This window comes from Gouania willdenowi, chromosome 18 (assembly GCF_900634775.1).
Source record: "Gouania willdenowi chromosome 18, fGouWil2.1, whole genome shotgun sequence".
In the NCBI taxonomy this organism is placed as follows: Eukaryota; Metazoa; Chordata; class Actinopteri; order Blenniiformes; family Gobiesocidae; genus Gouania; species Gouania willdenowi.
The window spans coordinates 7,819,361-7,832,211 of record NC_041061.1 but is presented as its reverse complement, the minus strand read 5'-3'; the positions used below and the strand labels follow the sequence as shown (position 1 = coordinate 7,832,211).

The following is a 12,851-nucleotide window of genomic DNA, read 5'->3' as shown; positions in this document are numbered from 1 at the left end:
CATTTTATGATAAATTGAAACAACAAAAATTTATTTTTTCATTGATTCATGGATCCATTCAGCAACAGTAACTGGGAATTGATTAAAAATCTTCATCTTCGTACTTATTTAAATTTCATTTTGGTGTTTAATTAGTATGGAAGACCATTCCCGGCAGTAAAACTAGAAATCAGAAAAAGTTGCATTCACCAAGTACAGTTTAAAAAAACAATACAAGGAATTTAACTTGGTGGATGGTGCGAAGAAAAACACACACACGAGAAGAAAAAAAACCCCGAACAATAATAATAATAATATATAAAGGATAAAGGATGGATATATACATATATACAAATGCTCCAGGAATCTAGGAAAAGTTAAATAATAATAATTTAAAAAATCTAAGTATCCCATAATTGACTTAATATTTCATAATTATGAGACAATATCTCATAAGACTTAGTATCTTAAATTTATGACTTAGTATCCCATAATTATGACTTAATATTTTTTTCTTTATCATTATAATACTTTTCCTAGTTTGTTTTTTTTTACTGGCGGGAATGGGCTTCCATAAATTTGTCTTCAGAGACTAGTAAAAATATTTTTGTTCACTGACTAGCAAAATGCTTCAATCTGCATTAATAGGAATTTAAAATAGGCTTATAAAATAACTCAAAATGTGATAAAGTTGTCTAGTTATTGACTGATAAATGTTTACGTGTACCACCAGCTGGTTGTGAAACACTGCATGGTTTATATACTTTGCTAATGGTCTCTGTGACTTATCTAACCCCCCCCCATTCCCTCCCCAGACCATAAGTTTGACACCCCCTAAGTAAACTGCACATTCCTTTGATTGACCAATAAATAAACCCAGTTTTCCAGCACAGCCTGTGAGTGTGTAAATTATATGTGTTATGTGAGACACTATACTTACATATGGCTGCCCTCCTTCCCCTTTTTTTTTTTTTTGCTTTTATCCATTTCTCCACGTGGTACATGAGTAAAGACAGGGGGGGGGTGAAAGGGAGGCATTGTGCCGTGCAGCAGCAGATCCGGGGGGTTTCATGGTGAGAGAGGGGAGATGCTCACTCAACTGTGTCCTGCAGCCCATTGTCATAGATCCCCATCTATTCTCTGCCTTTTAAATAGAGCTCCAGTGTATAAGATGGTTTTTAAAAAAGGGGGGGTGGGGGCCATTATGGGCCCTGGTGGTGATAACACACGAATTATATGCATGCATGGAGGAATGAATGTGTGGGGCCCCACTTTGCGCACAGGAGCCACAGGCTCTCTGTTGATAATTGGCCCTATGGAAATCAAAGTGTTGCCCGACTCTTGGATGAGGAATCAATGACTCCTGCTGATCAATAACAAACTTCCATTCAATAATCAAACATGTCATTTTTTTCATTATCATGGTTTGCTCTAAACACAATTACGCACATGGAAGGTCATATTTCTGAGTTAGTACATTCATAATTATTAAATAGAAAGTCATAATTATGATAAAGGAAGTCAATTATACAAAAGAAAGTCATAATTATGAAAAAGAAAGTCAAGTTTCTACACAATGTACCATGTGTTGAATTCTACTTTACTAATTATCATGATTTCTCTCATAATTATGACTTTCTATCTCATAATTGTGACTTTACTAACCCATAATTATTACTCTCTCTCATAATTACGACTTTACTAACTCATTATTATGACTATACTAACTTATTATTATGACTTTCTCTCCTAATTATGACTTTCCTACGTCATGATAACTTTCTTCCTGTTAAAAGGGAGTTGTTTTTTTCCCACTGTCACTAAATGCTTGTTCATGTGGATTTTGTCGGTTTTTTTCTTTCTTATTATGAATTCTGTATATTGATGAGGGCACTGAGATGACTTTGTTGTAGATTGTGCAATACAAATAAAGTTGAATTGAATAATTATGACTTTCTTTCCTAACTTAAAATCATGATTTTTTTCATAATTCAGACTTTCTATCTCATAATTCAGACTTTCTATCTCATGATTCAGACTTTCCATCTCATAATTATGCCTTTACGAACTCATAATTCTGACTTTCTATTTCATAATTATGACTTTCTATCTCATAAATATGACTTCGCTAACTCATAATTATGCCTTTACTAACTCATAATTATGACTTTCTATTTCATAATTATGACTTTCTATCTCATAATTCAGACTTTCTATCTCATAATTATGACTTTGCTAACTCATAGTTATGCCTTTACTAACTCATAATTCTGACTTTCTATTTCATAATTATGACTTTACTAACTCAATTAAGACTTTCTTCCATTATTATGACTTTCTATCTCATAATTATTACTTTACATCTCATAATTATTACTTTATATCTCATAATTATGACTTTACTAACTCAATTAAGACTTTCTTCCATAATTATGACTTTATATCTCATAATTATGACTTTATATCTCATAATTGTTACTTTATATCTCAAAATTATGACTTTCTATTTCATAATTATGACTTTACTAACTCAATTAAGACTTTCTTCCATAATTATGACTTTCTATCGTGACGTTTTTTGGCGTAAACGGGCTTCCATACATATAGACACCTGTTGGCTTTAGCTCCATTTCCCTCAACCATAATTCTGCATGTCTTTACATTTTTATCTTTAACATTACAACACAACTTGCTTCAATTTCAACCACTTTAAGCCACTGACGGTAATGATTTATGGGACACGAGCTGCTGTGCGTAAAAAGAAATAACGCACAAGCGCAAAAGAGACAGAGAGAGAGAGAGCGGAGAGGTTGTGTGTGTGTGTGTGTGTGTGTGTGTGTGTGTGTGTGTGTGTGTGTGTGTTACACGCCATTGAAATGCAAATATCATTGAACAAGGAGTGGTTCTGTGTGTGCGTATGCGTGTATCAGCGCCGCGTGTGCGTGCGAGTGTGTGTGAGCAGCCGTGGGAGAGGAGGGGCGCAAATTTTGGACAAGTTTTTTTTGGGGTGGGGGTGTGTGTGTGTGTGTGTGTGTGTGTGTGTGTGTGTGTGTGTGAGGAGTTTAGAAAAGAGCCACACACACACACACACACACTGCACTGAGGCTTCACATGTCACTGGTTCCCGTCGGTGCCATTTGTTTTTAGGACTTTTTTTCTTTCTTTAATGTCTTCCTGCCTGGTTTCTTCACTTCACTTCTTCACTCCGGAGGGCTTGAAGGTCTTTTACGCACAACTTCCAGGAACTCCTCGGTGTGCGTAAAAGAAGGGGAAAAAAACGAGCCCCGGTGGTGCCATTCATTCAGCCGCTTGATGCCCCCCTCTCTGTCTGAGGAGCAGTGAATCATGTCACGCCGGAAGCAGAAGAGACCCCAACATCTCGTCAATTCTGATCCAGGGGGCCCAAAGCTGCAATCTAACGGTAAGCAAACAATCTCTAGGAGACGCTTTTTGTGCTTGGATTGCTTTTATTTGCTCGATGCTCAGCAACAAACAAACACAAAGGCATCTTTTAAATGATGTCAAATTAACTTTAAATAAGTATATACATCTAATGTTCGTCACTTTTGGTTTCTGTACGTGCTTTGCATCACATGACCAATGAGAACCTGATTTTTAATGGGCAGGTAGTTTCCACGTAGATCAGGATTGACCATCTGTGGCCATTTTCCTGCCTTCTTCCCCCCTGAGGTAACACACTGACCATGTACTGGGAGATGTTAACAATAAGGTGCCAGGGATGGGGTGTAGGGTGGGTGGGGGTGGGGGTGGGGGGACTCCAGCCAGTGTTTTTACTACATATTTATCTTCCCACCCGGCTATTATCTCACAGGTTGGCTCTTCATGCTGCCTTTCTTCCTCATGTGCCCTTCTTCCCACCATTTTCCACCTACCTTCCCAATGCCTCCCTCCCCTTTCCATTCACTTTGCCCCCCCTCCCAATCCTTGCCCAGGCCCTTTGACTGTATTCTCCTTCACAGCTGGGGAGATCAGAGATGGAAATCGTCGTTCCGGTTGTGGTACAGTGAGATGTTTTGAGTGCATGCATGATGTTTTGCCGCAGGTAGAAGATCCTAGAAGTCAGAAAGTCTTTGGTTTTTTGAAGTTATTCCCGAGTTTCATCCAGGTTCAGGTTTATTTGGTCATCAGGAATCTCACCGAGTTACAGTCTTTCATTCCATCACTATACCGCAGCAGGAGGGAATACTTAGTTTGCCTCCCCATTGTTGTTACCCTCCCCCTTTCTTTCTCTTTTTACTCTTTCTCACTCTCTTGCTCAGGATTTCTGAAAGAATTTGACCCCCGAGCGGCTGAGGTCAGATCAGTTGACCAATCAGAGTGTCTGGACAGTGCACAGAAACCTCTTAGCATGGCTCGACCCTTGACCTCTGCCGTGACGTAAGGGGGAAGGGTGAATGAGGAGATGAAAGGCTTGGCTGCTGTAAGGAGGGGGTGGGTTAAGAGGGGTTACGGGTTGTCGTGGTGATGTCCATTGTCTTCTAAAACGTGTTGCTATAGCAGCAAGGTGGTCTGTGAGCTTTTTTTTTTGTTTTGTGTGTGCGAAAGATGTTTGAGGAGTTTCGCTCTGATTGAGACAAGACTTTTGGAAGATTAATTGCGTGCAGAACTTTGTAGACTAACTGATCTATCAAGGCTTTTTCTGAGGAGGCAAGTCTTTTTAAAGATGTAACTTTATCCTCCACTGGGCTCACAAGTGACTGGAAGAAAGGGAGATGTCAAGTTTTATAGACATAGCAGAAAGTATTAATGGATGTGTTGTTGCTGGAAGTATTTTCATTTCTATGGAAGACTTTCTGTTATGCCTTTATTGGACAAATTAGCTGACGTAATGGGACTTTCATGAACCAATGCCGGTATTTCGGCTCATGCAAATTATTTTGTCCTCTTTCAAGGTTGGACTTGTTGCTCAGTTTTTTACTTGTGCTTTTGAAAGTCAACAGGTGGCCTGACATGTGGGAATAATATTGCATTTTGTATGCTTATATATAGTTTGTGATTCTGATAACGCAAATTATTGTTGTAGATATTACTTTGTTTATAAAGCAGAATGAATTTTGGAATATTAAGGAGTGGGTTTAGTAAGTTTTCTTTTATTAGACATGTGAAACTCCTTTTTTATGATATGTTAAGGTTTCGTTTATCCAGACAACTTTTTCCTCAGGAAATTTAATTTATTTTTATCTCCTGACATGTTTCGACTGTCCACTGCCAGTCTTCTTCAGATGCGTCTGCTGATTGCTTTGATGATCGCTTTTGAATTATTAGAAAGTTATTTTTGGAATTATTAAAAGTTGTCAGATTAAATGAAACCTTAACATATTATTCAAAAAGAACTTTCTGGAGTTATTACGCAGAAGTCAAAGACACATCAAAGCGATCAGCAGACTCCTCTGAAGAAGACAGGCAGTTGACAGTCAAACCATGTCAGGAGATCAAAGTTAATTTCATGAGAAAAATGTCTGAATAAATGAAAACCATATCATATTATTGAAAAAAAGCCAAAAAGAACTTTCTGGAATCGTAACTCCTTTTTTAGTTTGGAAATGATGATATATTTTGATAAATATTTGTTATGGTGATAAAATAGACAAATTTAAATTAACTTAAAAATGTGATGAAATAATAGATTTTTATGTGAATATCTGATCATGACTAAAACAAGGTTAAAGAGAGAGTTGGAGATGCTATAGTTCTGATGATACACAGCTGAGTTTGTCCTACCGGCTCAGTCTTTCAAAGCCACACCTCCTTTAGTCCGAAAGGACAGATTTTGAACAGTTTTTCTTTCTTGTTTTTTGGTTTGATTTAAATCTGACTGTAGTCTCGTCTTCTGTCCATCCACAGATGACCACCTGGGCATGAAGTCACCGTCCACATCTCTCGGCTCAGAGGTGACATCCTCAGGATCCGCCTCCTCGTCCCCCAGCTCTCTACAGGACTGCCCCCCTCTGGCCCCCCGCCCATCTCCCGGAGGGCTCCACGCGCCCTCCTTACCCAGCGAGAGCTCGCCTCCTCCCCACTGGCCCAGTCACATTGCCCCCTTCAGCACGTCCCTCCCTAACACCCACTCCTCCCTCTCCCCGGACTTCCCTCACCCATCGCTGTCCTCCCAGACTCACTCGCCGCCTCCTCTGGGTCAAACATCTGGTTCCCACAGCCTGACCCATCAGGGAAACACCACCATGACCTCCCCGCCAATGGCGAACTCTGCTACCACCACTACCTCTTCCTCCTCGTCGTCTTCCTCGTCTTCTCAGTCTTTGCCGCCACATCGAAACAGCACCAGTCCAAGTCGGCAGCAAGCCTTAGGGTCGCCCGGGGAGATGCAGGTGCCCCCCACCCTAGCAGTTCTCCTGGAGGAGCTGAGAGTTTTACAGCAGCGGCAAATCCACCAGATGCAGATCACAGAGGAGATCTGTAGGCACGTTCTCAGACTTGGAGGAGCCATTTTTGGACAGGATAATAACGCACAGGTCAGTGGCACAGAGGGGAACCAGAAGACTTCAGTAGCCGCATCTTCATCACCTACACATCCTTCTACTGCAACTCCCGTAACTACAGCCGCTTCACTTCTGACCAGCCTTCCATCCTCGCTCTTTCCCCAACCTACCAAATCAGGAACCCTAACCGCTAACAGCAGTAGAGCTCCACCCTCCTCTTCTTCCTCATCCATTTCATCCACAATCAGCAACTCTGTCTCGTCCTTGCATCCACTGTCTCTGTCATTGGGCCTACCTCCTCGCTACCTTCATGAGAAATCCTCCAATACCTCCACATTTGGCCACAGTAATGGTATCAGCTTTCCAGTCTCCTCCCTTTCCACCAGCAGCCTTTCCCAAGACCTCCTGTCCAGCTCCTCTAGTTCCTCAGCAGGACGACCTCAGCACGTCTGCCGCTTTTGTGGAAAAGTGCTGAGTAGTGATTCCTCACTTCAGATCCATCTGAGGTCACACACCGGAGAAAGGCCTTACCAGTGTCCGGTTTGTTTGAGCCGTTTTACGACCAGAGGAAACCTGAAAGCCCATTTCCTGCGACACAGAGAGCAGAACCCGGAGCTATCCCTCTCACTGCTGCCCCCAGCGCTGTCGGAGCAAACCCAGAGTAGCTCCACCCCAGGAAGCATCCAGAGGAGGCGAAAACGGCGTGCTGATGACGACGAGTCCTTTAACGGAGTGAAAGGAAGTATCCCTTGTGTGACAGAGAGCATGGCTTTGGGTTTCCTGTCTGGAGCATCTGCCCGGGCCTCGCCGTCGTCCCTACCTCTGCCCCCTACTGTCGACATGGCACTTCTGTCCACCGCCCACTCCCTCCTACAGCTGAACAGAGCTTCGGTTGCAGCTGCTGCTAGTGCATCCAGCACCGTGTTGCCTTCCTCTTCGTCCTCCACCTCTTCCTCTATCGGCGGTCAGTACAAAGCAGCAAAGCAGCAGAGGTTTGATGAGAACACTCCACCTCACTCTGCCCTTTCTGCTGCCTCACCGTACTCACAACTAGCCCAGCTGCCCAAGATCCTCTTCCCAGGAGGTACCTCCCCTCACCACCTTGCACTACTCAGGCCCCCAGGCCACCCATCCTCCTCCCACCTCCCTTCTCCTCATCAGCTGCCCTTCCCATTCCCAACATTCCCTAAGCCACCTTCATCCTCTTCCTCATCCTCTCCTACCACCTCCAACCAGACATCAGACACGTCTAAACTGCAGCGGCTGGTGCAGAAGCTTGAAAAGCAGCCGCATGGAGAATCATCTTCATCTTCAGCCTCCTATTCCTCCACGGCTGAAACCAATGGGGACACACAAGGCCATGACATGTCCACCTCCTCCAGTGCCTATCGTAGAGAGATGCTGGCTGCTCTAGGGTTAAGTCCCAGTGTTAACGCTGCAGGACTGATGACCAGCCAGGGAGCCTCAGGGTCAAACACCACTTCCGCCATGCCCTCTCTGCCCACCACCCAGACCGCAAACCAGTGTGGAGTGTGCCTTCGTGTCCTCAGCTGCCCCAGGGCTCTACGGCTGCACCAGGCGACACATCTGGGAGAGCGTCCGTTCCCTTGTAAGCTCTGCGGTCGTTCCTTCTCCACCAAAGGCAGCCTCAGGGCTCACCTGTCCACACATCGATCCAGACCCCCAAATGCCCGAGCTCTGAACTCCTGCCCTCTCTGTCCTCGCAAGTTCACCAACGCCTTAGTGCTTCAGCACCACATTCGTTTACACCTGGGCGGACAAATACCACCCGATGAGGACGTCCCACCTGAAGACGGATCCCACACTGAAAGGAAAGTCTTTGATGGTGGCGAAAAACACTCTCCATCTAAACCCCAGCAGCTTCTCCCTCTGGCTTTAACAACAGGCTCCAAGTCTGTAATTGACGCACTCAGCTCAGGGTCCAAATTGAAGCAGGCACCAGCTAATGACGCCACATCTGTTAAGACTGAGGAATCTGAGGGTTCAACACCCAGCATTAGTCTACCCCTGACCCATAATCTCCCCTCAGCAGGCGCAGAGGACCCCCTGGGAGACAGAACCTTGGCTGATAGCAGCAATGAGAATGGGCCCCACTATGACGAGGAGCCCCAGAATGACCTGGGCAGCAGCCTTTCAAATGCACCAATGGTTGCTTCCTATTCCGAGGTTGAGAAAGTTGATTCAGAAGCTGACAACATCCCACTCTCCCTCTGTATCACAAAGCCCAGCATAGAAAATGATGCTCTGCACAAAGAGGGTAAAGATAACGATGAAGACGAAGAAGAGCTAATCACAATTCCTGGAAAAAACCCATCGCCTCAAGCAGCAAATCCTGCTCCTACCCCTCCTGCCAGTCCCAAAGCCAAGCCCAAAACAGCAGAACCCTCTGACAGCAACACCCAGGAAACACGGGAGAACAATGCTGATCAGAAGAATGAAAAGAGTGAAACCACAGCAGAAGAAACAGAGACCTCTCTGAACCCAGAGCCGAAGAAGGAGGAAGGTTGCGACAAACCAGAGAAAATTTCTGAGGCTCCAGAGCCTGAAGCTCCAGCACCACAACCAACACGGCCCGACAAACCTTACAGCTGCTGTCATTGTGGGAAGGCGTATGCCAGTCGAAGTGGACTCAAGGTAAGGGTTAGCCTCATTAGGTTCACGTTTGAGCCTTCATAATCTATAGTAGTTCCTCAGGAATAAGATGGATAAACATAATATGAAATCCAAATAAAACAAAAAAAAAAACAGTGATTCCCAAAGAAATTGCAAGTGAAGATGCATGAGCTGAACCCCTTGGAGTCAGTATATCATCATAGTTAGTATTAATAATAATAAACCAGAGTTTCCCAACCTTGGGGTCTGGCATTAAAATAGGGTCACCTGAAATGTTTAGTAATTGGTTAAAAAAAGAAAAACATAGGTAAAAAAAAATACTGCTTAAAATTATGTTTGCATTTTTTGAATTATATATATTTTTTTAAATGAACACATCACACACAATAAATATCAATCAAGTGTTTTCTGTACTTAAACTCTCAAATAAAAATATCTGAGTTGGTTCATTTTGTCACTTTGTGCACTAATCCTGGCTACTTTGTATTTTTAAAAACACTTTAATAAACATGATCAAAAACTATTTCTCGAGAAAAAAAATGTTGCCGAACATTTGTGATATCAAAACGCGGTCATGACCCAAAAAATGTTGGAAACCTCCGCAATATTTGTAATCAAGTAAACTGTATTAATAATGACTAACAACAGGGGAAATGGGAAAATGTATTTAAGATTTAATTTTGCCAATTAATCAATAACCATTACATTTCCAAAAAATGTCGGAAGATTGCAGTATTCTGTTTGCTGGAGTAAAATCAGACTTTGGGGGAAGAAGTATCAGACATGGCAGGAAATTTACTTTGATTTCCTGACATGTTTGGACTGTCCACTGCCAGTCTTATTCGGAGGCGTCTGCTGATTGCTTTGATGTTTCCTTGACTTCTGCGTAATAATTCCAGCAACTTCTTTTTGTCTTCTTTTTGAATAATACGTTAAGAAAACAAAAAGAAGTTGCTGGAATTATTACGTGGGAGTCAAGAAAACATCAAAGCGATCAGCAGACACCTCCGAAGAAGACTGGCAGTGGAGGACAGTTGAAACATGTCAGGAGATCAATGTACCGTACATTTCCTGAAGAACAGTTGTCTGAATAAATGAATCCGTAACATAATATTCAAACAGAAGACAAAAGAACTCGCTGGAATTAATAGTGGAGATGCTATACATCCTCACCAAATATTTACTTACTTTGTTGACATTTTTACTCAATCTCTCCGTCTCTTTTCTCACCCACAGGGGCATATGAAAACTCACCCAGGTCTGAGCGCCAACACCCCATCCAAGACTCAACCCAGCGACAACAATGACTTTTCAGAGGAACGCAGCACACGTTCAGCAAATGCCGAACAACCTGACGAGAAACAGGGATCCACTGAATCCCAAGGGTTGGGCGCCAACGCCGATGCTCAAAAAGCCAGTGATGTGGCAGGCGAACCAATGGACTCATAGTGTGGGACGATGACCGCGCTGCAGTTTTAAAGGATCCTGACAAGGGAATGTATCTTTAAATAGACTAATGTTTACTTTTTTAGGGTTAATATTTCTAATTTTTTTACATTAGGGTGACGGATCTAGATTATTATAGTGTAGCACAAGTAAAGTTAATGATGTAGTATCGTGAAGACCACAGTGAGGCCTTATCTTACACCCTTGACAGCATTGTTATGAGGTTATGTTTTTCAGTTCATACTGTGTAACACCATAAGCTGATTATAAAAGTGACACCCATACCAAAACGGGCCAAGTTTGTAGAGGCCATTGTCTGTATATACGATCTGCTGTTACATTTTATTGCCTTTTATCTTCTTGGTTTTCCTGTTTTTTTTTTTTAAAGTTATGCTGCTGAACGCATGTTTTCGGACATGTTGCACTGCTGTCGAAGCTAACGAAAACCATGCTGAACTGTGACTGTGCTGTCTATGTTTACGATCGTCGGCGACTTTCTTTGACGTCTAGCTGTGAACATATCGATTGTAGTTCTTTTTAAAATTTTGTGAGCAGTTGCTAACAAAATAATAAACGAGAGCCGTCCCTTCCATTCGCCCCCTCCCTTGTTCCGCGCTCTCTCTTAGCACTTGAGAGTGTGGCGTTTCGACACAAAAACTCGCTGCATTCCTGTATGGCCCCCGTTTAGGAATTGTAGTACATTTTCTTTTCTTATTCTTTGTAAGTTCCATGATGACTGAAAATGTTCCCGTGTTTCCCTGCAGTGTATAAAAGATTAATTAAAAAAGGCAACGTGAAGAGGAAATCAGTGTGGTTGTTTTGCGGTCCCCTGAATGCATTTCTCTGTTTAAGCATTCAGTTTGCATGACTCTTATTATTCTGCGTGCATGCCGTTGGTCAGTTTCCTGTTTGTTCCAGTTCTCTGTGTGTCTGAATTGGGCTAAAGTGAGCAGGGTGGGGGGTGGGGGTGGGGGCAATGTTCTTTGTCTGGGGCTCGCTGTCCCCTAATTCTGCCTCTTTTTCTTTTTGCCCTTTTAATATGTTTCGGTCCCCAGTACTGTGTGTATATGTGTGTGAAAAGGATAATCACAGCCTGTAAGAGTGTGATTGAGGGTGCAGCTGTAGAAGCTACCACCCTGACACCCCCCCACCCCCCTTTACCCTTTTCTTTATGTCATACTCTTTTTTCATTTTCTCCCCCTACTCTCTTTCTTCCACCCCATGTAAAGAGTTGACACACAGGAAGCTCTAATCCTCACACAATGCCACTACCCCTCTACCCCCTCCAAAAAAGTGACTGGGAGCTGGAATAGGGGGCAACAACCTGGTCCAGCTGTCCCCCAAAATGGCTGCCTTTAATCCGCTATAGTTCCCTCCTTTTCGGAAACTATGGCAACGGGGTAACCAAGGAGAAGAATGCCCAGCGGACAAAAGGAGTGAAAGGAGCCATGTGTGAGAAGTTTGTCCACATGAAATAATGAGTGACAAGAAGACGTGTCTCAATCACAAAACGAGTAAAGTGAAGAAAACATTCCCATTGGGTTCTCATGTATTACTGCAGAGGAATCCATAAGTGTGGGGATTTAAACATCTATCATCCGTTACCAAAAGGGAAACAGTTTAGAAATAAACTGAGCCAATAATGAACTAAGCGAGTGCTTTAACTTTAGCTGAAGTTCCACAGCGATTAGAAACTATTTCCCTGGAAAACACATAAAAAGAAAGTGTCGCATTCTTCCGTCTGTTTAAAATCTACGAGGAGGCTTTGTGAAATGACTCTGCAGTCATTGTGACCTGATGATGGAAAGCGGTTAAAAGAAAGACATATCCTAGACAATTATTCATAAATCCACAAGAGGGAGCCACCATCCATCCATCCATCCATCCATCTATCCATCCATCCATCCATGGTCATCCATCAAACAAGAGAGAAGTGACCATTTGATCCTGTTGAGCTGAAAATCATGAACATAAACAAAATAATGCAATTTAAAGTTAATTATGATGATGATGATGATGGTGTTAGGGATGATAATGAGGACAAAAGGACAATGTTTATTATAATAAATCGGATGATGATGATAACCGTTAATATTATAAATATGATCATGATAATTATGGCTATTATGATAATGAGACGATAAGGACGTTGATGATTATTATAAATCGGAAGATGGTGATGATGTCAGAGGTGGCTAAAGTACTAGTATTCAGTCCTCAAGTAAAAGTATAGATACTAGAATAAAAAAAAAATGACTCTTATAAAAGTAAAATTTTCTCCTTTACTTGAGTAAAAAAGTACATGTTACGAAATGTACTTAAGTAAAAAGT

General features: G+C 42.4%; 1 protein-coding gene across 1 annotated transcript; it reads left to right on the top strand.

The window, feature by feature from the left end:
• The first annotated feature begins 2,931 nt into the window (after positions 1-2,931).
• Positions 2,932-10,917, top strand: si:ch211-212k18.5 (sal-like protein 2). Its single transcript, XM_028474560.1, has 3 exons — positions 2,932-3,400; positions 5,845-9,095; positions 10,311-10,917. Exons 1-3 carry the CDS (start codon positions 3,325-3,327, stop codon positions 10,521-10,523), a joined length of 3,540 nt encoding a protein of 1,179 aa, XP_028330361.1. The 5' UTR covers positions 2,932-3,324; the 3' UTR covers positions 10,524-10,917.
• Positions 10,918-12,851: the final 1,934 nt, after the last annotated feature.

Bases quoted from the DNA above. Each gene is read 5' to 3' on its own strand.
- si:ch211-212k18.5 (XM_028474560.1), top strand. From the start codon at position 3,325: ATGTCACGCCGGAAGCAGAAGAGACCCCAACATCTCGTCAATTCTGAT. The intron at 3,401-5,844 runs GTAAGCAAACAA...GTCCATCCACAG, and splicing joins CCCAAAGCTGCAATCTAACG to ATGACCACCTGGGCATGAAG. The intron at 9,096-10,310 runs GTAAGGGTTAGC...TCTCACCCACAG, and splicing joins CCAGTCGAAGTGGACTCAAG to GGGCATATGAAAACTCACCC.